This window comes from Mobula hypostoma, chromosome X1, assembly GCF_963921235.1.
Source record: "Mobula hypostoma chromosome X1, sMobHyp1.1, whole genome shotgun sequence".
Lineage (NCBI taxonomy): Eukaryota > Metazoa > Chordata > Chondrichthyes > Myliobatiformes > Myliobatidae > Mobula > Mobula hypostoma.
Genome location: NC_086128.1, coordinates 25,067,437 through 25,092,362, shown reverse-complemented (window position 1 = coordinate 25,092,362; position 24,926 = coordinate 25,067,437). Strand labels below are relative to the sequence as shown.

The following is a 24,926-nucleotide window of genomic DNA, read 5'->3' as shown; positions in this document are numbered from 1 at the left end:
ACTTTACACGTACTTGGTAAGTTGTAGGAGAAAGCATCACTTTAAAAGGTAAAATATTAAAGAAGTTGTTGTTGCCAATGGATCATTGTGTGGATGTGAAGTAATCTCTGGCATTGGAGCTGCCCTCACTTTTTTAGATAAAGCATGGAACAGGCTGTTCTGCACGGCACCACCCAGCAACCCATGGTAGCGATATTCAGTTTCTGTTACCTTATCAGCTTATTTGCCTCTAAACTTCTCATTGTTAATTGTTTAATTTCTTGCCATATCAGGTACAATATTTGGTGAAAGAGGTCACTTTGACTTCCTGAAGAAAAGTTCTGATCCAAACGCTATTTCCTTTGGAGTTGCAGTGGCTCCCGAGTGTCATGTGTGATGATGGGAGTTTGAAATTCCCCCCCCGGTGCTGAATTTGATCCTCCCAATACTTAAGTTTGGCAGATCCACAGTAGTTTATGATGCTGGCAACCTATCTTGCTAAGTTGCAATGGCCGCTGCTGTTCCTCACATTAAAGTTCAGAGGTCAAAGTAAAATTTACTCTCAGAGTACACGCGTGTCTCCACATACAACCCTGAGATTCTTTTTCCTGCGGGTGTACTCAACAAATCTATAGAACAGTAACTGTAAACAGAATCAATGATCAATAAACTCTGCAGATGTAAATATAAATAAATAGCAATAAATAATGAGAGCATGAAATAACAAGATCGAGAGTCCTTAAAGTGAGACCATCGGTTGTGGGAACACCAGAAATAGAATTGTACCTTCTACCTGATGGCAGCGATGAGAAAAAAGCATGACCTGCATGGAGGGGATCTTTGATGCTGGATGCTCCTTTCCTACAGCAATGTTTCATGTGGTTGGGCTCATTGGTTGGGAGGGTTTTACCCGTGATGTACTGGGCTGAATCCACTACTTTTTGCAGCATTTTCTGCTCAAAGGGATTGGTGTTCCCATACCAGGCCAGTAAGTACACTCTCCACACAACTTAGGAAAAATGATCGAAGAGCCATGTGGAGGAGGTTCATTACACAAGGCAGTATCTATTCAGCCTTTTCAAAGAGTCATGCTCTTATGTGGACTTTGGGAGATGGCACAGTGGTGTAGCTAGCGGAGCCATTGCCTCTCAGCACCAGTGACTTGGGTTTGATGCTGACCTCTTGCACTGTCGGTGTGGAGTTTACACATTCACACTGTGACCATGTAAGTTTCCTCTGGTTGCTTTCGTTTCCTCCCACGTCCCAAATACGTGCAGGTCAATGGGTTAATTGTTGCTGTAAATTACCCCTAGTATGTGGGTGTGGGGTAGGATCTGGGAGGAGTTGAGGGGAATGGGGGAGAATAAAATATGATCCGTGTCAGTTGGTGGTTGATGGTCGGTGGAGACTCAGAGTGAGCGAAAGGGCCTGTTCAGTGGTTCAGTGCTGGGACCGCAGCTGTTTACGATATATATTAATGATTTAGATGAGGGAATTAAAAGTAACATTAGCAAATTTGCCGATGACACAAAGCTGGGAGGCAGTGTGAAATGTGAGGAGGATGTTATGAGAATGCAGGGTGACTTGGACAGGCTGGGTGAGTGGGCAGATACATGGTAGATGCAGTTTAATGTGGATAAATGTGAGGTTATCCACTTTGGTGGTAAGAACGGGAAGGCAGATTATTATCTAAATGGAGTCAAGTTAGGAAAAGGGGAAGCACAACGAGATCTAGGTGTTCTTGTACATCAGTCACTGAAAGCAAGCATGCAAGTACAGCAGGCAGTGAAGAAAGCTAATGGCATGCTGGCCTTCATAACAAGGTGAATTGAGTATAAGAGCAAAGAGGTCCTTCTGCAGCTGTACAGGGCCCTGGTGAGACCACACCTGGAGTGCTGTGTGCAGTTTTGGTCTCCAAATTTGAGGATTCTTGCTATTGAGGGAGTGCAGCGTAGGTTCACAAGGTTAATTCCCGGGGTGGCGGGACTGTTATATGTTAAAAGATTGGAGCAACTGGGCTTGTATACTCTGGAATTTAGAAGGATGAGAGGGGATCTTATTGAAACATATAAGATTATTAAGGGATTGGACACGCTGGAGGCAGGAAGCATGTTCCCGCTGATGGGTGAGTCCAGAACCAGAGTCCACAGTTTAAGAATAAGGGGTAGGCCATTTAGAACGGAGTTGAGGAAAAACTTTTTCACCCAGAGAGTGGTGGATATATGGAATGCTCTGCCCCAGAAGGCTGTGGAGGCCAAGTCTCTGGATGCTTTCAAAAAAGAGATGGATAGAGCTTTTAAAGATAGCGGAATCAAAGGTTATGGGGATAAGGCAGGAACTGGATACTGATTGTGGACGATCAGCCATGATCACAGTGAATGGCGGTGCTGGCTCAAAGGGCCGAATGGCCTACTCCTGCACCTATTGTCTATTGTCTATTGTTTTCTGCTGTATGACCATAACTACAACAATGCCTTTGCAGGCTTTATTTCAACAGGCATTTCTTTGTGAGATCTTTGATCTCATTGCAACCTCACGCACATGACTGAGCTGTCCTCAGTTGAACTGGAGTCACATTTTGCTCTGGACCACTCCAGGCTACTGCTATTGATCCATGTCATACTTCACAGTTTGTTGCTCGTGTAGGGAGGGCACCCAGACCCAAGTAGAGGAAAATTCTACCATTCCTTCAGCCAACCAGTGCAGGTGGAGGATGCTCGGAGATTTGACTGAATTGTAGGCTTCCCAAATGAGCATGGATTCACAGATGCACTTGTGTGGTACTCCTTTTTACTGAGTAATCCCTGCAACCTTCTTTTCAACAGTGCCTGGTTGGTTAGACTCCTTGCATTTAAGATATCACTCGTACAAATGTTGAACTAACAACCTGTCCAGATTCCTCTGAGGCCTTGACTGTAGTCTCACTGAAAGGGTTCAGACAGAACATTGCTCTGAATAGGTGAAAGTTCACGATCCAGGGGTTTTTAACGTGTTGGGAAAAAAATCCAAAGAAAAGGACATGCTGGAAATCTGATAATCAGAAAATGCTGGAAACACAGGTCCAGGAGAAACAGGCTTTTTGGCTCAGCTTATCCATGCCAACCAAGGTGTCTGCTTAAGCAAGTTCCATTTGCCCATATCCCTCTGAACCTTTTCTATCAATGTACCTGCCTAAAAATCTTTAAACATTATATTTGTACTGACCTTCCCCACTTCCTCTGGCAGATCGATCCATATACACACCATCCTCTCTGTGGAAAAACTTGCCCCTCATATCCCCTTACTGCTCTCACCTTAAACCCTGTATCCCCTACTTCTGGACTCCTCATCCTGGGAAAAAGACTTACCTGCCCCTCATGATTTTATTAACTTCTATAACGGATGTTCGTTTTGAACAGAGATGGGAAGGAATTTCTTTAGTAGAAAGTGGTGAATCTGTGGAATTCATTGCCACCGATGACTGTGGAAGCCACTTCATTGAGTGCATTTAAATTGGAGGTTGATAGGTCTTTGATTTGTAAGTGCGTCAAAGGCTACGGGCAGAAGGCAGGAGAATGGGGTTGAGAGGGAAAATAAATCAGCCATGATCGAAGAGCAGAGCAGACTTGATGGGCTGAATGGCCTAATTCTGCTCTTATGTTTTATGGTCTTATGGGATTAGCTGGGACTGCTTTACCTGGAGCGAAGGAGGCTCGGAGGTTCCTTTTTAGAGGCTTTTAATATCATGTGGAGCTTAGATAAGGTGGATGGTCACAGACTTTTTCCCAAAGTAGAGGAGTCTAAACCCAGAGGAGATTTACAGAGAAAGGGGAAAGATTTAAGGGGAACTTGAGGGGAAAGTTTTTAATACAGAGGGTTTTGGGTATATAGAATGAGCTGCTAGAAGAAGTGGTAGAGGCAAGTATAATTACAATAATGACAACATTTACAACATTTTAAAGACATTTGGACAGATAGCTGGATAGCAGAGGTTTAGAGGGTCAAACAGAGGTAAATGGGCATAGCACAAGACAGCACCTTGGCATGGACAAATTGTGCTGAGGGCCTGTTTGTGCTGTGTGTAAAATAAATAAATAAATAATTCTTGACTATTATCTTTATTGATATGAAAAAGAATGCTCGAAGTTCAGCTGTGTGGTGTCTAACTGACTGTTCTTTCTTTTTGTTTTTAGACTCGGTTTAGCTTTCGGAAGCTCTGGGCCTTTACAGGACCCGGATTTCTTATGAGCATTGCTTATCTGGACCCAGGAAACATTGAATCTGACCTTCAGTCTGGCGCCGTGGCAGGGTTTAAGGTGCATTTCATAACCCCTTTTTTTGGGACATTTCCCAACTGTGTTAATACATTTCTGTAGCTTTGTACAAAACTAAGATTGTCCAGTCTTAAAATTGTACCCTGAACGCTGAATCATTTGATGACTAATGTTTTGGACTTGTCTGTTATGCAAAGCTTAGTCATAGTCATTCTTTTCTTATGTTTGATGCTAGAGAACTCTCCCGAGTTCCCAGATCAGGTTTTGGAGTGCAGGTCCACAATCTCTTATCCGAAATCCTTGGGGCCAGTTGCATTTCGGAATTCAGAATTTTTCGGAGTTCAGAAAATTGATAATTATATTGATAATTAACCTGTCTCAGTGCGGTGGACTGTAGGACCCGGGAGAGCTCCGAATCTACGCACATCCTCCCGTATACTTTAAATCATCTCTAGATTACTTATAATACCTAATACAATGTAAATAGTTGTTATACTGTATTGTTTAGGGAATAATGACAAAAAAATACTGTACATACTCAAACAACGAGTGCTGGAGAGAGAGCTTCTGGGTTTTCCCAATCCGTGCTCTTTTACAAATACTATTACAGTTTATTTATAGAGTAATATACTGATAAATGAAATAGTGGGATAATTATAGACCATAAATACACTAGTTCATTTTATTTCCAACAAAAACATTCAATAGAACATAAAAATATACAGCTTCAAACAAACTGAATCAAACACATGGTAAATGACTTATTGGAATAAATGTAGAACGTAAATACTCTGGGACATGTACAGGTTCAAACAGCTAAATACATACAGGTACCTCTAGTTAAGTTGCATTGCGTCTGGCAAACAAAGCTAAATACTTTACAGGTACCTGATGGGCCAGGAACAGGATTCTCAAATTATGAAGCAGCACTATGACAGATGGCATTTTTAAAGACTTCTTCAAGTGTTAGCTGTCTCACTAACACAGGTTTATGTCTAAGCAATCTCTCTTTAACTGAGTAAACTGCCATAATCTCTTGCTCACTGATAAATGCACGTTATTCAAGGCCAACGATTAACTGATCACATATTTTCACCATATCGTCATCAGCCGTTGTTAATGTTTTTCTAGGAACATAGAGCCAGTACAAAGCCGTTTCATCAGCATTGTAAGTTTGTTCAGGGCTAAGATTTTCATCAGATATTATCTTGGCAAATTCGTCAATGTAATTTTCAGCTGCTTCATGATCAGCAGAAGCTTTTTCACCACAGATTTTCAGATATTTTACACCATGACACTTCTTAAATTTCTGCAGCCAGCCCTCTGAATATTTTCTGCGTTATTGATAATGATAGATGCTTTCTTCTCTTTTTCTCATTGTTACCCATAGGGGTATCTGCAGCTCTCTTTGACATTTTCACAGTGAAATTAAACACAAAGTCAACAGCGAACAGCAAACGCACATGTAACCAGTACGAGTGCTGAGCCACAACTGACGTCTGGCCACCTCTGCTAGTGCTGCCACGTCACACCTGAGTGACATCAGCTGTTGGCGCGCCAAACAAGCCTTGTTATGACACGCTCCACACTCCACGAAAAGAAACTTCAGTTTTCGGATTTCAGAATTTCGGATAAGGGATTGTGAGCTGTATTATGAAATAGTTGAACCTGTCTGTCACCACTTGTTTGAGCGTGAAGCAGTGACTGTAGATTTTGTCACTGTAGCAGACTGTAACTTAGTCTGATGTTTTCTTTCTGCAGTTGTTATGGATCCTGCTGACAGCTACCATCATAGGCCTGCTGCTGCAGCGGCTAGCTGCACGTTTAGGAGTGGTAACGGGTATGCACCTTGCCGAAGTCTGCCACAGACAGTATCCAAGGGTATGTATTCTACTGTTGAGATTCAACTCAAGACACGATTCACAATAGGTGTCTGTATAATATGAGAATTTGAAGCAACAGAAGACTACCTAACAAACTTCTGCCTTTCAATGCATCAAATCACAATCTCCTCATCAGAATCAGAACCAGGTTTAATATCACTAGCGTATGTCATGAAATTCGTTAACTTTATGGCAGCAGTACAATGAAATACATGATAAATATAGAGAAAAAGATTGAGTTACATTAAATGTTTATGTTGATTAAATAGTTAAGTTAAAATAAGTAGCGCAAAGAAATAAGAAATTTAAAAAAAGTAGTGAGGTAGTGTTCACAGGTTCAATGTCCATTTGGGAATCATATGGCAGAGGGGAAGAAGCTGGTCTTGAATCGCTGAGTGTGTGCCTTCAGGCTTCTGTAGCTCCTTCCTGACAGCAACAGTGAGAAGAGGGCATGTTCTGGGTGATGTCTGCCCTTAATAATATATGCCACCTTCCTAAGGCACCACTCCTCGAAGATGTCTTGGATAGTCTCTTCATTGTATTCCTCTGTGGCTGGTTTAATCTTTCTTAGCTACTTGGTATTGCCTAAGTGTAGAGATCTGCCATGAGACTCAGTGGATATAATTTTGTTAATGTTACCAATTTCACACAACATGCTAAATCTTAAGGTATTGTGTGCACAGATAAAACCTGGTCCAAGCTTATCTGCATTTATAGGTGCAGAAAGTTGATGAAGGCAATGTGGTAGGTGGAGTTCATGTAGTCTTCAGTAAGGCTTTTTATAAGTTTCCACGTGGTAGGCTGGTCCAGAAGGTTAAAGCACATGGGATCCAAGGAGTGTTTACAAATTAGATCCAAAATAGGCCAGGTGATAGGAGATAGTGGAAGGGTGTTTTTCTGACTGGTAGTCTGTAACCAGTGGTGTATTTCAGGTTGGTGCTGGGACCTTTACTATTTATGAGATTTATAAATGTTCTAGGTGAGGCTGAAGGTGGTCTGATTAGTAAGTTTGCAGATGACTCAAAAATTGATGGAGTCTTAGATAATGAAGGCTGTCTAATGATATAGCAGGGCATAGATCAGTAAGGAAGCTGGATGGACAGGCAGTAGGAGAAATTTAATCCAGGTAAGTGTGAAAATTTTGGAAAGGATAGATAAGATAGAAGCAGGAAAGTTGTTTCCTTTGGTAGGTGAGATGAGAACTAGGGGACATTGCCTCAAGATTCAGGGGAGAAGATTTAGGACGGAGATGAGGAGAAACTGTTTTTCCCAAAGAGTGGTGAATCTGTGGAGTTCTCTGCCCAGGGAAGCAGTTGAGGCTTCCTCACTAAATATATTTAAGAAACAGTTAGATAGGTTTTTACATAGTAAGGGAATTAAGGGTTATGGGGAAAAGGCAGATAGATGAAGCTGAGTTTACGGACAGATCAGCCATGATCTTATTGAATGGCGGGGCAGGCTCGATAGGCCGGATGGCCTACTCCTATTTCTTATGTTCTTATGAAGTGATGAACTTTGGGAAGTACAATTCTAGTAGGATATATAGAGCAAATGGCAAGGTCCTTTGGAGCTTGATGTATAGAGACCTTGGGGTACATGTCCATAGCTCACTTAACCTTGTGACACTGATAGATAAGGTATTGAAGAAGGTGGTTTGGTATGCATGTCTTTACAGGTCAAGGCAATGAGTGTAAGAGTTGTGGACGCCACGTTGCAGCTGTACAAAATATTGGGTTAGATTGCACTTGCAATATTGTGTGTAGTTTTGGTCATCTCACTAAAGAAATGATGCAGAAAGAGTGCAGGAGAGATTTACCAGGATGTTCTCTGGATAATTCTCACCTGTGGTTTCCTCTTCCTAAAGTGAATAATCAGCTCCTTGGTCTTGCTGACATTGAGTAAGAGGTTATTGTTATGGCACCACTCAGCCAGATTTTCAGTCTCCTTCCTATATGCTGATTTGTCACCAGCTTTGATTTAGCCTAAGACAATGGTGTTGTCAGCAACTTGAATATGGCATTGGAGCTGTGCTTAGTGTAAAGTGAGTAGACCAGGGGGCTAAGCAACAGCCTTGTGGTGCACCTGTGCTGACGGAGATTGTGGAGGTGGTGTTGCCAATCTGAACTGACTGGGGTCTGCAAGTGAGGAAATCGAGGATCCAATTGCATAAGAAGGTAATGAGGCCAATGTCTAGAAGCTTATTTATTAGGTTTAAGGAGATGAGAGCATTGAATGCTGAGCTGTAGTCGATAAAGAGCATCCTGATGTATGCATCTTTGCTGTCCAGATGTTCATGAGTTGAGTGGAGACCTAATGAGATATTATCTACCACAGACCTGTTGTTCTGGTAGGCAAACTGGAGTGAATCCAAGTCGCTTCTCACCAGGAGTTGATATGTTTCATCACCAACCTCTCAAAACACTTAATCACTGTGGATGTAAGTGCTACTGGGCAATAGTCATTGAAGCTGGTCACCACGGTCTTCTTAGGCACCGGTATAGTTGAAGCCTGCTTGAAGCAGGTGGGTACCTCAGACTGCCAAAATGAGATATTAAAGATCTCAGTGAACACTCCAGTCAGTTGATCAGCATAGGTTTTAGTACTTGACCTGGTACCTCATTTGGTCTGGATGCTTTCTGTGGGTTCACTCTCCTGAAGGATGCTCGCACATTGGCCTCGGGGACTGAAATCACAGGATCATCAGGGGGCTATGAGAGTTCATGATGGTTTCTCCAAGTTTTGACAGTGAAAGCAAACATAAAAGGCATTGAGCTCATCTGGAAGCAAAGCCTTATTGTTGCCTATGTCGCTTGATTTTGCTTTATAAGAGGTGATAGTATTCAGGCCCTGCCACAACTGTCGACCATCCTTTGTTGATTCAAGTATAGTCTGGAATTGCCACTTCGCCCATGAAATAGCTTTCTGGAGATTGTACCTGGAGCTCTTCTAATTTTCGTGGTCACCAGACCCTGCTGGACATTAAGGTCTATCCCATCAGCAAGTTGTTTATCGGCAGAGAAAGTGAAGGAGTTGGACTTGGTGGGGATTCTACTGCTACCTATGACGGGCACCGGAGGAGTTGTGCGCAAAGGCAGTGTGCAGCCTAACAGCGAGTGATCGTTTTTATTCTTGCCTTATCTTGCACTTCTAATGTCAAAGGAGGCCATCTGTATTCTCTGTCACTCATGCACATTAACTCCCTTTGATATTGCCATTAACCTACACTAAGGGCATTTACATGAGCTAATCAACCTACCAGTTCACATTTGGGATGAGGGAGGGAAAGAAAGCACTTGGAGGAAACCTGCATGCACTCAGTGTATGTGTGCAAACTCCCCGTAGACAGCACCGGAGGTCAAGATTAAACCCGGGTCACTGGAGATATGAGGCAACAGCACTACTTTCTGTGCCAGTGTGTATCTCCCTTGTTAATCACGTAGATAAAACCAAGTGCACTACCCTCAATCATCCTTCTTGATATCTCTGTTTTTAAAAAAAATCAATTATCTCAACAAGTCCGCAGCTCTCCAGTGAAATGATATCAACCGCCCATTTACACCGATCCTCCACCAATCCTCCACCAAAGAGGCAGGAGGAGAGAGAAGCAGAGCGCCGCACGTGCGCAGCCCTCCGTTGAAAAATGATATTGTATCCGTTAAATAGGGGCCATGGACAATTCTGACTTGATCAAGACGGACATGAAAGCACAGAGGAATATCTGGAGAAATTTCTGCAACGCTCGTTCGCTGCTGTCGTTACTGCGCGGTCGGGAATCTTCCGGAGGGAAGGCCTCAAAATCCCCGGCTTTGCCTGTTGTTGGCGACCGAGGCTGAGGTCGAATCATTCGGACAGAGATGGCGCTCAGTACTCTGTGTCGGAGAGCTGATTCTGAGGCTCGAAGTTTTCAGATGACTCAGAGACGGACCGTGGTCGGGTATGGCAGGGAGAGTTTTTCTTCCTTCTCCCATCTGCGTGAGATGTGGGACATTTGAGAGACTTTGAACTGTTACTGTGCTCATGGACTTCTTCTTCAAGTTATGGTATTGTGCACTGTTGTAACTATATGTTATAATTATGTGGTTTTGTCAGTTTTTTCAGTCTTGGTCTGTCCTGTGTTTTGTGATATCACACCGGAGGAAATAATGTATCATTTCTTAATGCATGCATTACTAAATGACAATAAAAGAGGACTGTGTGTCTTCATCATCTAAATCTAAGTCCATGCTGCCTGTTTTTAAGTAGCCTATTCTTGATTTGTGCTACACTTCAAATTTCTTTCCAATAATTTTCCATTACTGGTGCACTGTTACTCGGTCTACCAGAACCTGCGACTTCCTTCCTTCGATTCAGAATCTCAGATGTGTTTTATGTGGACCTGGCAGTTTATTCACTGTTAAAGATGCTAGCCCAGTACTGTGTTTATCACTTCCAAACCTTCGCAGTTATCTTAATGTTAGTGTTTGCATTCTGCCTCTTGTCTGCTTAAATGATTGAGAAGTATTCAATGAGAACTATTGTTTGTTTTTTTTTCCATGTGGTGGGGGTTTGGGGCTTTGATGCTCTTGTTGCTGTTTGTGCGATTTGTTTGTTGTTTATTACGTGGGGTGGGTTTGGAGCTTGGGAGTTTGATGGTCTTGTTGCCATTTGCGCGATTTGGTTGTTATTTTTTGTGTGAGGAGGATTTGGGGTTTGGTGTTCTTGTTGCTGTCTGCATGATTTGTTTTCTGCGCATGTGGGGGCTAATGTTTTTGTTGCTGTTTGTGCTTTGTTTTTGCGCGTGGGGGGGTTGATGTTTTTCTTTTAACGGCTGCCATGGTTTTCTTTGTTTCGTGGCTGTCTACCCTTGTCTTTCTTGTTAAAGGTTGCAGATTTGAGAGGTGATGTTGTTCAGTCTGGGTAAGAAACTGCAGTACATTTTGTCGATGGTACAGCCCGCAGCCACAGCAGTGGTGTTGATGGGGGAAAACATTTAGAGTAGTGGATGGGGAGCCAGTCAGGGGTCTGCTTTCTTCTGGGTGGTTAGAGCTGTGCTCCTCCAGCCCCGTGGGGAACACTTAATTGCACTCCCGTCTTAGTGCCATACAGCACATGACCAGGTGCTTCAACCCAACTGGTCCATGCCGACTGTGTTGCCCAGAGAGCTGGTTCCATCTGCCTGCGTTTGACACATAGCCATCTAAACGTCTCCTGTCAGTGTACTTACCCAGATGGTTTTTAAACGTTGCTAATGTGCCCATCTCAACCGCTATTTCTGGCATTCATTCCAAATACGCACCTGTGTGAAGAAGCTGCCCCTGATGTCCCTTTTTTAAATCTCTCACCTCTGATCTTCAGCAGTCAGATTCAGATTTATAATCACTCTTAGATGACGTGAAATTTGATGTTTTTTGGTAGTAGTACAGTGCAATGACTTAAAATTATGATAAATAAATAGTGCAAAAAAAAAAGGAATAGTGAAATAGTGTCCATGTGATCATGGACCATTCAGAAATCTGATGGCAGAGGCCTGATGTGGCGGTAAGCAAATTGCAGCCAGTCCAGGTCCTTGTTCAGCTAGGAGTTAATTCTCACCACAATCAATGTCTCAAAGCACTTGATCACAGTAGATGTGAGTGTTACTGGCCGACAGTCATTGAGTCAGCTCTCCCTGCTCTTCTTGAGCACTGGTGTGATTCGTGTACGTTTGAAGAAGATGAGATCCTCCAATTGCGGCAGTGAGAGACTGAAGATGTCCTTAAACACTCCTGCCAGTTGGTCGGCATAGGTTTTCAGTACCCTGTCAGTACACCGTTGGGGCCTGGTACCTTGCAAAGGTTCGCCCTCTTGAAGGATGTTCTGATGTCAGCCTCCAAGACAGAGATCACAAAATTCGCCACATGCTATGGGGATTTGTACATGTGTAGTATTATTCTCCTTTTTAGAGTGTGCATAAAAGGCATTGAGCGTCACTGCCATTTATGCTGTTAGAGTTTGGCATGCAAACCCTCCAGCTTGAATCTCCCAGTTTCCTTAATTTAGCTCCATGGTTCTAACTTAGAAAGCCATGCACCAAGCTTCCTGCTGATGTTACTTTTGGATTTCTTTCAAACTTGTGGGACGAGTAGAAAATCTCCTTTACTTCCCATTGTTTTCACTTGTACCCTGTGCTTCTTACTCTCCTGGTTAAGAAACACTTGCCCCTTCTAGTCTCTCATTTCTTCCAGTCCTGCAGCACAAAGGTATCTGTGCTCATCCAATTCTACCATCTTGGGCAGTCCCAGTTTTAAACATATCAGCATTGGTAGCCACACTTCTAACTGCTCAAGTACTAATTTTGAATTCCCTCACAAAACCACTTCATCTCCTACTGTGAACACACATTAAAGCTGACCATTTTGACCAAATGTTTCTACATCCTCATAATCTCCAACTGTGGCTTGTGGTCCAAATTAGTATATTTTGTTTAAACTTAAGTGAAAGCCCCTGATGTTTCTTTTATGTTAGCAGTACTATACAAGTAGCTGTTATTGGTGATTTCATCGTGTTTGTATTGTGAATGTTCCAGATCCCTCGGATTTTGCTCTGGCTGATGGTGGAACTGGCAATCATCGGTTCGGACATGCAGGAAGTGATTGGATCGGCCATCGCTCTGAACCTGCTGTCTGTCGGAAGGTAGAGTGCAATCCCTAATGGTTACCCTGTTTTTGCAAGCTATGTCAACTGGAACAGGGATCTTAACCCCTGTATTTGTATATGACCCACCCATGGTTTAGTCCAGTTAGGAATACTGTAGTTCAGACTGGATATTCACAACTGACTTCTCAGGAGTCTTTGTGAGACAGTGGGTCGTCTCTAGGCCCCAGGTTCTAGTAATACTGCAATGTCTTTAAGGGGCCTATGGGAAACAATACCTGGAAGGCCTAGCTGACAGAGTAAGGTCATCCCAGTTCTAGAGCAATTAGCAAGCTCATTTGGCAGCCACAGGATTTTTCTAATGTTAGGACTGTAGGATGCTGATAAGACACTATGAAGAGATGTTAAGATGCTGTTATTCTGTAACCAGTCCTTGTTTTCTTTGTCCTGGGAGGGTTTGAGGATACTTTATGTCTGACCTATGCTGTAGGTTTGGAGCATTTGATGAGAAAGTAGAAAAAAGGAGCTTTACACCATTGCAGATGTTCTGCTGATGATGGGGCAGAGTAACAAAAGCTTTGTGATGGGTCTGATCTGTCCTGACCCCTGTCCTGGGAGCATTTGATAGATTGTCCTGTACCTCCTGAGAGCATTAAGTAGATCTGTCCTGTACGTCCTGGGAACATTTGATGGGCGTGTCCTATATCTCACTGGGGAATGTTTGCTGTTAATGCATCCCTATCCTTGGTGAGCACCAGAAAGGCTTCTTGTATTTTTTGAGATTTTGGAAAATATTAAGTGTCAGATTCATTGTATCATTGCGTATATTTTAGTATTCTCTAAATGTGCAATACTCTGATCTGTGTCAGAAATGTTGTGATACTGATACGGAAATTACAGGCATTGGTGCTGATCGGGGAACGGACTGCCATTCAATCATATAGTGCTAAAATGTTGTCTTTAGTAGTCGCACTTTCTGACTCAAGAAGTTCTTGGGATCACATCTGACAGGCATGTAATTTAGGGCAATTCTGAGGGAGTTCTGTACTGTTAAAAGAACAACTGCACAGCAAATTGAGGTCTATTCTGCACACAAATATGCAGCTTTGATATTGAAAAATGCTGACAGTTTTAGTAGCGTCCCAGGCCAATGTTCTGACCTCGGTGAACCCATCAAAGAGAATTTGATCTGTTCATTTGGTGTTTCTAGGAGCATTCTATGCGCAAATTGGCTGCTCTGTTATAGGAGCAACTGTACTGCACTGATTATAAAGTTCTTTGAGAGATTTTGAGGGGCATTATAAGGCGCTATATCATTGCAAATTTGCTTTCAAGCACTAATGGCTGTACTGCATATGTTTGTTTCTAGTTTTAAAAGTTGCAACAACAGTTCTATTTTTCTGTAACCTATAAAATGTCATCAGATATTTTATGCTGTGGTTGATATTGCATCAGTTCTGACCAACATTATACGCCATTTGCATTCCTGACAGGTTGTGTGCTCGGGATCAAGAGGCACATACTAGTGTGTAGATCCTGGAGATAAATGACAAACAAATTATTTTTGATGAAATAAAATTGTGGAAGCTGGCTATTTGCTCCATTGACTCGGGCTGTGTGCATATTTTTCTCTCCGTGTAAACCTCGATGTAATGGCATTCTCCTGTTCATTTCATAATAGTCTTATAAAAATGGATTTAAAGACAGAAAATGCTGGAAACACTCAGCAGCTCAGGCAGCATCTGTGGAGAGGGAAGCAGGCTTAACATTTTGGGTTGGAGACCCTTCATTGGGGCATTATATGTTTTCATTTCCAGTTTCTCATGCCTGCAGTTGTAAAGTACCAAAAGTGAATGTTGTGAACAAGATTTGGGTAATTACAAAAAAAAAATGCACAATAGAGTTCCAGTTGAAAGACGTGTGTCACTTTGTTTAAACATGTTCAATATTACGTTGTGCAAGATAGAGCATAGAGCAGTACAGCACAGTTCAGGGCCTTCAGTCCATGATGTTGTGACGACCTTTTAACCTACTCCACAATCAATCTAACCTTTCCCTCCCACATAGCCCTCCACTTTTCTTCCATCCATGTGCCTATCTCAAATGTCCCAAATCTATGCCTCAACCAGCACCCTGGCAGCACATTCCACGCACCCACCACTCACTTTGTTTTTAAACAAAACCAAACTACCTCTGATATCCCCCTATACTTTTCTCCAGTCACCTCAAAATTATACCCTCTCATATTAGCCATTTCTGCCCTGGAAAAAAGGTGCTGGCTGTCCACTCTATGAATGCCTGTTATCAACTTGTACACCTCTATCAAGTGTCCTCTCATCTCCCTTTTGCTCCAAAGAAAAAAGCCCTAGCTCTCTCAATGTATCCTCATAAGACATGCCCTCTAATGCAGGCAGCATCCTGGTAAATCTCCTCTGCACCCTCTCTAAAGCTTCCACATCCTTCCCATTATGTGGTGACCAGAACTGAACACAATATTCCAACTGTGAACCAATCGGAGTTTAAAGATCTGTAACATTACCTCATGACTCTTAAACTCATTTGCCCAATTAATCAAGGCCAACTCACCATATGCCTTCTTAACCACCCTGTCAACTTGTGTGGCAACTTTGAGAGATCCATGAACATGGACTCCAAGAACCCTCTGTTTCTTCTCATTGCTAAAAAGCAAATAGAGTGTAGGTGGAGACTGTTATTTGTTGTTGTTTAACAGCTGACTCAGGTATTCTCCTGATGCTGCTGTGCTGTTTTTGTTACCCTGCACACATTATATTAATGATATGTAATAATTTTTACTGTTAAGTACTGTACATATGTGTGATGAGCAAGTGCAAGACAAAGACTACTTACAGGTAGCACATAAATTGAGAGTCGGAAATGATGGCGATCCCAAGCTATCTCATTATACATTCCAAAACCCAAAAAAATCCAAAATCTAAAACATTTCCAGCCCCAAGCATTTTGGATAAGGGGCATTCATCCTGTATTATCTTTCTTGAACAATGGGATAACATTTGCCATATTCCTATCTGCTGTGTCCAGTGAGGATGTAAAGATCATTGCCAAAGGTGCAGCAATTTCTTCCCTTCCTTCATGTAGTAACCTGGGATGTATCCTGTCCTACCTTGGGGACTCTTCTATGTCAATGTTTTTCAAAAGTTCCGACGCATCCTCTTTCTTAACATCGATGTGTTCCAGGATATTAGCCTGTTCTATGCAGTCCTCACAAATGTCAAGGCCCCTCTCACTGGTGGAGACTGAAACAAAGAATTCATTAAGGACTTTCCTTGCCTTCTCCAACTCCTCTTCTATCCTTGATCTCTAGATATCCCCTTGTTCTTCATGTACACGTAGAATACCGTGGGGTTTTCCTTAATCCTTCTTGCTAAGGCCTTTTCATGTCCCACTGCAGCTCTCCTAAGTCCGTTCTTCAGCTCCTTCCTGCTGCCTTGTAACTCTCCAAACCCCTTTCTAATCCTTGCTTCATAAACCTAGACGTTCAACTTGTGAACCATGGTTCTTTCATTCTATCATCTTTTCCCTGCCTCAGTGGTACAAACCTATCCACAACCCCATGGAGACCCCAGGTAATTTAGATTGTTGGTTTGTTTAATTTTATATTTTATCATATTTTTACAAGTATTGTGACCAAATTCTTGTTTAAAAACAATGTACTGTATATTTCACTTCTGTATGTGGTTGACTCTAAATTGTGCTCCAAAATGGTGTGCCAAGCCATCCACAACTTGTCAAAAAAAGTGACTTGTTATGAAGACAGGCAATAAACGCTGCCTTGGTCAATACTGCTCATGTTTTGTCAGGATGGAATGAATTTTTAAATTGAGGATTATTAGTTGGGTGACGCCAAGTTTGTGTTTTGATATCTGGTAGATATCAGAAAGGGGGAAAAGCTCAGGGAAATGAGTAGCCCCACTTATGATGTTCTGGAAGGAACGAAATTGCTCACAGTAATGAGGGATAATTAAAGATTAAATGGAAGTGCTGTACCCAGCCTGAATGCAAATTTATTGGAGGAATTATGTGTGAAATGCTGTGACATATCCTGCCACAGGAAAAGGGATATTCTGTAAAAGTATCTTAACAATGTTGTTCACTGTAATTTTTCTTTTCTTGAATAAATGTGTTCTCCTTTTTGTGTGTTTAGGATTCCCCTGTGGGGCGGAGTATTAATTACTATTGTAGACACGTTTGTGTTCCTGTTTTTGGACAAATATGGTAAGTTGACAGACAAAATGAAAGACAGCAACTTGTAGAGTACAGGTTGGAGGGTCTAACTGTAAGCTCTGCTTGAGAATGATCAACCACCATTTAATGAAGGAGTGAATGATAGAACATGAGGTGGAGTTGGGCAAAAGTGTCGACGTGTTTAGCTGGACGTGCTGTGGCAAACTGAGCAGAGGCTGTTCAGGAAACGAATGATTAAGCATGGGTGGGTTGGGAAGGAGGAGGCTGTTGGAAAGAGATTGACTGAGACGGAGTAAGGTGGTGGTTCGGAGTCAGTTGATACAGCATGGAACGAGAGGGGGTGGTTGGGGTCTGATTGAGTATGGGATAGGGTTGGGGATGGGTGTAGGGGATTTTCAGGGATTGACAGGATGAGCGGGTTCTTGGGAAGTAACTTGCTGAACTTTATGCTTTGGTGAGTGATTGACAGTGGGTCCTAGTTCTTGACTGAATCTGCTGGGGAGTGACTGAGGGGTAGTATTTTACAAATGGACTAATAGGAAACATAAGCATAAATAGTGTGTCTAGTAGACTGGAAATACATGCTTATCCATTAGTTTGAAATTATGATGTTGATATGCATGTTGGTATTATGAACATTTTGTGCTATAGGTTTGAATGAGTCCTTTTCCCTGCCTTGGTTAAGAAATCATTGCTTGTTGAGTTTCAGGGCTTATCCAGTTCCCTCAATGGGAGATAACAGGATCTACTGAGCTCCACTGTGCAACTAAACCAAGTGTGGTATTGGAAGGAACCAGGAATCGAGCCTCCATTTCATCAGATAGTTAGTGACACTTTGCACAATGGTGATCTTAATAAGGAATTAAGATTTAAATTCAAGGCAACTGACTTTTAAGGTTAATGAATGGGACTCTGTCTGTCTTAGTAAGTGGCCACTGAGTATACATTACTTTGATTCTGAAAGGATGTTTATTAAGCCAGTTAAACAAAGGTGAAGGAGCCAACAGCAATGGTTATACCTAGTTGAAGCTTTATCCAGGTTGTTACTCCAACTCTTGAATCTGTGTTGTGGCAATTGAGAGACTCACTGAGCCAAGCCCTTGAGAAAGAGTTGTGGGATACTTGTTCACTGTTTGTTGGATGATGTCACTAGCGTAACATCCAAACTTCAGAGGACATGGATGAAGCTTCAGCTCTGGACATTGATAAAGTATTTTGATGCGTTTAGTGCAGCTGACGGACTAATCTGTTTCATGGGTCCTTTCCTCCAGTTGGATTAATCAATGGCATATGGTGGTGAGCATTTCCCCCACCCTTTTCCCTCTCTTCATCCCAAAGCAGAAGGAAAATCTCAGTGGTTTAAAGTTATCAGTTTAAAGAACACTGTCCTGCAGGGCTATGCCGACAGTGCAGGGGGCATCTTCGATTACTCCGCAGTGAGACCAAGGAAGTGGCAGATAAGACACAAGTCTAATCCGTTAGCGTTGAAGAGTATTAGGTGGGCAACTCAGGTGCCTCACTGTCATGATTGAACATTTGTTGACCAATAACCCTGGAATGTGGCACTTGGACATTTAAAGTAGCAAATGTCTAGCTGCACTTGAACTCCTTTGCTTAGGTTCAGCCACCCTGATGGTACGTATTTTATGACACCTGCTGGAAAGCATTGCACATAGTGCATGCTAATGTATCATGGCTGCTTAGTGGAGAGGCAGGAAACTCTTACTGGATCTCCATGTCTCCAGCTTTTGGAGCTACCACTTGATGGGCTGTGGAGTGTTTTGTGTAGCCCTGGTCAAGATAGTGGTTAAGGACCATTGGTCCCCGCTGAGTGAAGCCGAACTCAACAGTGAAACAAGACGTCAACACAGTGCTGAAGAAATCCAGAGTACTTCAGTGTGAACACTGCAGTAAGCAAGCAGATCATTTTGGAACTGGTTGGCTGCCAGTGCAATCCAGCCCTCTGTCTTTGTGCTTTCCTCTGTATGGAAAATGCAATGAGGAAGTCAGACCTGTATTCTGATAGGCATAGTGGGGTAATTAAAAGCCTGCTGTTCGTTAAAGGGAATGGACTCTTTATGCAAATTAATTTGAAGGAGCATCATTACCATGAAAGGGCAATTTCCCTTTAAGTTCCTGTTTTGGACTGAAGGTAGCCTTCCCGTTAAACATCAAGTTTAAGTAGCAGAATTAATGGGTGCACGTCCCAATGTAGAAGAATGCAGTTGGGATTAACATTATGTCCGTGCTAAAGAAAACCCAGGACATATTATATTTCTTTTGCATCCTCTGCGGAATAGACAGAAAAAACGCTTTGGCCTTTTTCTTAGCATGCTTTTGGAGCGCAAAAATGCTGCCTTTATTTCACGTTTCATTTTGGAAGGTATCTTGCCATGACAAACGATTTGCAAAATCCTTGCACATTGCACAAAGCTGACGTAGGTGCTTTTGGGGACCTGCTATCCTGTTCATAATTGCATGTTTCCAAGGCAGTGTGAACCAAGAGGTGACAGGTGGCGCAGCACCTGTTACAATATGAAATATTCTGCTACAAGTCTGTGTAAGAGATTAGTGAGTGCCATTTTTGGGATCAGCTGTTAAGTAACATTTATATATTATCCTTCCTTGGCTGACCACAGTGTGGATCAGTAATAATATCTCCCCTTTGCTGACAACACCTTGAAGGTGCATGCATAGCTCACTGCTGTGCTTGCTCTACCCTCATGACTGTGTGGCGAGGCACAGCTCAAACACAATCTATAAATTCACCGATGACACAGCTGTTGGCAGAATCTCAGATGACAAGAAGGAGGTGTACAGGAGTGAGATAGATCAGCTTGTTGAGTGGTGTTGCAACAACAACCTCACTCTCAATGTCAGTAAGACCAAGGAATTGATTGTTGACTTCAGGAAGGGAAAGTCGGTACAACACACGCCAGTGGTCAATGAGGGGCCAGCAGCGGAAGGGGTGAGCAGCTTCAAGTTCTTGGGCGTCAGCATCTCAGAGATCTATCCTGGGCCCAACATTGATGCAATGATGAAGAGGACATGCCAGCAGCTCTACGACATTAGGAGTTTGAGGAGATTTGGTATGTCGTCAAATTTCTTTAAATGTACCGTGGAGAGTATTTAGACTGGTTGCATCACCACCTGGTGTGGAGGCTCCAATGACAAGGATCACATAAGGCTGCAGAGGGCCGTAGACTTAATCAGTTCCATCATGGGCATGTTCCCTACCATCGAGAACATCTTAAAGAGGTGGTGTCACAATAAGGCGGCATTCGTCACTATCCAAAGTATTCCCTCTTGTTACTACCATCGAGGAGGAGGTACAGGAGCCTGAAGACCCACACTCAGTAATTCAGGAACAACTTCTTCCCCCTCCCATCAAATTTCTGACCAGTCTATGAACACAACCTCATTATTCCTTTGATTTGGGCATTATTTATTGTGTAGTTTATAGTAATTTTAAGTCCTTGCACTGTACTGCTGTCACAAAGTAACAAAATATCACATCATAAGTCAGTGATAATAAACCTGAGTGTGATTCCAATACCTTATCTCTGAAACATTGTAGCATAGCCATGGTACACAGAGTATTTTCTGTTGTTTCCTTTGCAATCATGGCGTTTGGATTCGTTTGAATCTTTTATTAATCCTCCTACAGATTCTTTGAATGGTGATGCGGGAGGAGAAGTAGGATCAAAACCTGACATCGCATAGCATTTCTCAACTAGAACTACACCCATCTTAAGAACCCACATTCACCCTTGCACGTTAGTGAGTGTAGGTAGCAAATCTAATGAAGGAATTCTGGGCACTTGACCATTCTCATTGGAGGAGAGGAAGAGTAAATGTTTGTTAGATTGAGAGCTAATGATGTATATCAGCTATGCGGGCAAGAGATTTATATCCTGGGTTTGCATTCAGATAGAAGTTACTATCAGATCGGCTCGGTAGCATAGTGGTTAGCACAACGCTTTACAGTACTGGTGAACTGGGTTCAATTCCTGCCGCTGCCTGTAAGGAGTTTGTATGTTCTCCCCGTGACCACGTGGGTTTCCTCCAGGTGCTCCGGTTTCCTCCCACACTCCAAAGACATAATAGTTGGTAGGTGAATTGGTCATTGTAAATTGTCCAGTGATTAGACTAGGATTAAAATGGAGGATTGCTCGGCAGGGTGGCTGGAAGGGCCTATTCCATGCTGTATGTAAATATTTTTAAAAAGGCAACGTCTGTTCAAGTTCACAAAAATGCGCTACTGAGAATGTACAGTTGATCTCCTTTCAGTTAAGAAGCGAAATTACTTAAATGGAGATCGCTGTGCAAAGTGTGATATCTGCAGGAAGACCTGAAGATGTCTGAGCATTAAAGATTCTAACTAGTGCCATGCACATGTTAGGAATGCTGTTGCAAGAGGCTGTCTGTGCCAGGTTTTGCTGGTTATGTGAATGACAGTAGCATTTGACCTTGCCTACTGGTAAGACATCTAAAGAACTATTACTAATCCAGCTTGCTTATTAATCAGGTGGAGTATCCACAGATCCAAAAGCAACAGCGCTGGAGTAATCTTGTTTACAATTTTAAGGGTTTAGGCTTTAGAATCAAAATAGCAATTTTAATATTTCTAGCAAGCATCAAATTTGTTGTTGGGAAGATGGGTAGTCAGTACTGAGGAGAACTGCAAGAAGTTGTAAGGAGCATTAGTGGTTCAGTGGTAGAATTCTCACCTGCCACATGAAAGGCCCAGGTTTGACTTCCAGCTGACATATAGTTTTGGGGCGACACAGTAGCATAACACTACTACAGCTCCAGCAACTTGGGTTCAATTCCCAAGCCCTCCCCCACTGTCTGCGAGGTGTTTATACGTTCTCTCCGTGACTGCATGGGTTTCCTCTGAGTGCCCCACTTTCCTTCCACATTCCAAAGACATGGGTTGCTAGGTTAATTGGTCACATTGGTGAAATTGGGTGGCACAGGCTTATTGGGCCGTGCTATATCTCTAAATAAGTAAAAGTTGCAAGCAATAAATGCAGAATGAATGTGAAAATGGGAAGGGAATTCTGAAACAAAAGCATGAAATATTGCATGTTGATGTGAAAAATACGGTCACATTAGAAAACTATCAGATTAGGATGTGGATCTCTACCTCCCTCTGCAATTGGAACTTTGACTTCCTCATTGGCAGACCTCAGTCAGTGAGGATTAATAACATCTCCTCCTCAGTGACCACCAACACTAGTGTACCTCAAGGCTGCATGCGTAGCCCACAGTCTGCTCACTATACAACTGTGTGGCTGAGCTCAGCTCCAATGCCATATATAAATTCACCAACGACATCAGTGTTGTTGGGTGAATCGCGGGTTGTGATGAGCCAGCCTACTGGAGCAAAGTAGACTCCAGCTGGAGTAGTCATTGCTGTTGCTGGCAGAGGGCTTGCAAGACATATAGACTCTCATTTCCTTCTCTAGCTGACCATGAGTGATCCCTGAACCCAAAGGTCAGATGGTGACAGACAGATTGAACAGGCCATCCAAGTCAGTAATGGCAACTCTCCTTGCTTTGACTGTGGTGAAAATGGTGCCCCTGATTGTCCACAGTGAATGGTTGCACATTCAGCTTCCAGAGAATATGCGCTATATTGCTTCATCTGATTCTCCAAGGTACCTCTACCCATCGGCCATATTTTTGCTGCTGATGCCCTCATATACAGCGAGGCTAGCTCCTGGTTGTCATTATAGCTGTTGCTTCTTGCCATGAGGTGTTGGTATGGGGCTGAAGGCAACTTGTAACTCAGAAAAAGGATATGCAAGAAAATGTTTGGAACTTTAGCAGAATTCTCAAAAGTTCATGAAAGATTTTAGTATAGTGGACAGAGAGTGCTTCTATTAGTAGGGCGTTGTAAAACTTGATTATCTTACATTTGATGACCTCCTCTCTCCTAAGAAATCAGTGAATTCAGGACAAATTTGTTTACCCTATCAAGTGGCGAGAGTGTGGACTGTCTGCCAAAGAGGGTAGTTGAGAGAAATAGAACCAATGCATCTCAAGGGAGGTTGGGTAAGTATATGCGAGAATAGAGGATAGAGTTAAATGAGCATGGATAGGAGAAAGCTTGTTTGTTCATTAACACTGGTACAGACCTCTTCTGTACTATGTGAAAACACACTGAAAAGAGTTGCTGAGCAACTTCAGTGAAGGTGCACCTTCAAATAAAGCAATGTATCTTCATTGCAGAAATGGATAAGTAGTGTGCTGCACTAAAAGTTAGACTCTGCCACTAAAGCACACGACAGCCTAGCATTAGGTTGATTTGGGACCAAGCTAACCAAGCAAACTGAACAATTATTTCACATTGGAGAAAGGAATACAGGAATACCTGAAATTTAGGCTAGGGTCTTATTTTGGCAATGCTTCTATTTTTAATCTGATTTTGCTTGTCTCTATTGCTCATTTTGACCTGAAAGATTACACTTATTAAATTCATCATGCTAGGAATTGGAATTGGTGTATTATTGTTGCATGTACTGAGATACAGTGAGTTATCTCATAAGGTCTTGAATTCTCTGGCAAGTCCAGAGTGGAGCAGTTTCCCTAGCTTCAGAAGACCAGAACATGCTGATGCTTACATTGCAACTATTACACAGTTCTCTACCGGTCAGCACCATCTGGCCCAATGTCTCTACATTGTTCTTTAAAATTGATCAAAGTGTAATGAGGCATTAGAAGGTTGTAACCTCCAGGTAATGTGCAAGTCACTCCATTTCAAAATAATGTGTTGTCTGTGAAGTCCTTTATAAATGTTACTAACAGAGACCTTCTGCTTCAGGTTTAAGGAAACTGGAAGCCTTCTTTGGATTTCTCATTACAGTTATGGCTGTCACATTTGGATATGAGGTAAGAGTGGGTGAATTTGAAGTATTGGAAACTTATTGATTTGCATTTACTCCCTGTGTAATTTAAAAAAAAACAAATGCCCACTTTCCTCTTTGAACTCCCCTCCTCCATCTTAAATGCCCTCCAGTAGTAAACATTTCAACCCTGGGAAAAGATACCAGCTTCCTACCCTGTCTATGCTTCTCATACTTTTATAAATCTTCATCAGGTCTCCCCTTAGCCTCCACTGCTCCAGAGAAAACAACACAAGTTAATTTCCTGACTCTTGAACTCAGTGCCTCAACTAATAAAGGCAAGCGTGCTGTACCCCTTCCTTACTACCCTAGCTACTTGCATTGCCACTTCTAGGGAGCAGCGGACTTGGAGCCTAAGATCCCTCCGTACATCAGCACTGTTAAGGATCCTACCATTATGAGTGTACTTTCCCTTTACATTTCCTCTCCCAAAATGCAACACTTCACACTTGTCCGGTTTAAATTCCATCTGCCATTTCCCTGCTCATTTTACCAACTGATCAATATTGTCTTGTAGCTGAAGATTATTTTCCTCAGTATTCTCAACTTAGATGCAAAGTTTACTTTTCCCCTGGCTTGGGTGTATAGAACGAGCCGTTAGCTTTTCAGGGTAGAGATGAGGGGACGTTTCTTCACCAAAGGATGGTGAGTCTTTGGAGGTCACTATCCAAGAGGACTGCGAAGGCTCGATCACGGAGCGTACGCTCGGTGGCCACTTTATTAGGTACACCTGGACAGATGCTTATTAAGGCTACACGCACCACGTACAGTTGTGGACCCCCCATTTAATAAAGGATACACTGGTATTGGAGTCAATCCAAAAGACATTCAGTTGGCAAATCTGTCGTAGTTTTTGAAAAGGTTTGGTTGATTCCCAGCCAAGAGATTTGTTCGGGACTGGAAGAATATGGGGATAGAAAATGGGTGAAAAACAGAGTGTTCCAAATTTCCCTCCCCAGAATTCAGCCACCAGAGGAACTATGATAAATGGAGAACACCTTTAAATCATCTTATGACCGTCAAGGCGCTCACTCTCTTATCTTTATACTCATGAACACACAGAC

At 42.5% G+C, this 24,926-nt stretch overlaps 1 protein-coding gene across 5 annotated transcripts in view; it reads left to right on the top strand.

Moving 5' to 3' along the window:
* The window catches only part of slc11a2 (solute carrier family 11 member 2), a 120,403-nt gene that overhangs the window by 58,813 nt on the left and 36,664 nt on the right, over positions 1-24,926 (top strand). For all 5 annotated transcript variants that reach the window (XM_063037093.1, XM_063037092.1, XM_063037094.1 and 2 more), the window contains exons 4-8: positions 4,152-4,274; positions 5,994-6,113; positions 12,660-12,766; positions 16,911-16,981; positions 23,781-23,848. In XM_063037093.1, the coding sequence (XP_062893163.1) occupies positions 4,152-4,274; positions 5,994-6,113; positions 12,660-12,766; positions 16,911-16,981; positions 23,781-23,848 (489 nt within the window). The remainder of the gene's footprint in view (positions 1-4,151; positions 4,275-5,993; positions 6,114-12,659; positions 12,767-16,910; positions 16,982-23,780; positions 23,849-24,926) is intronic.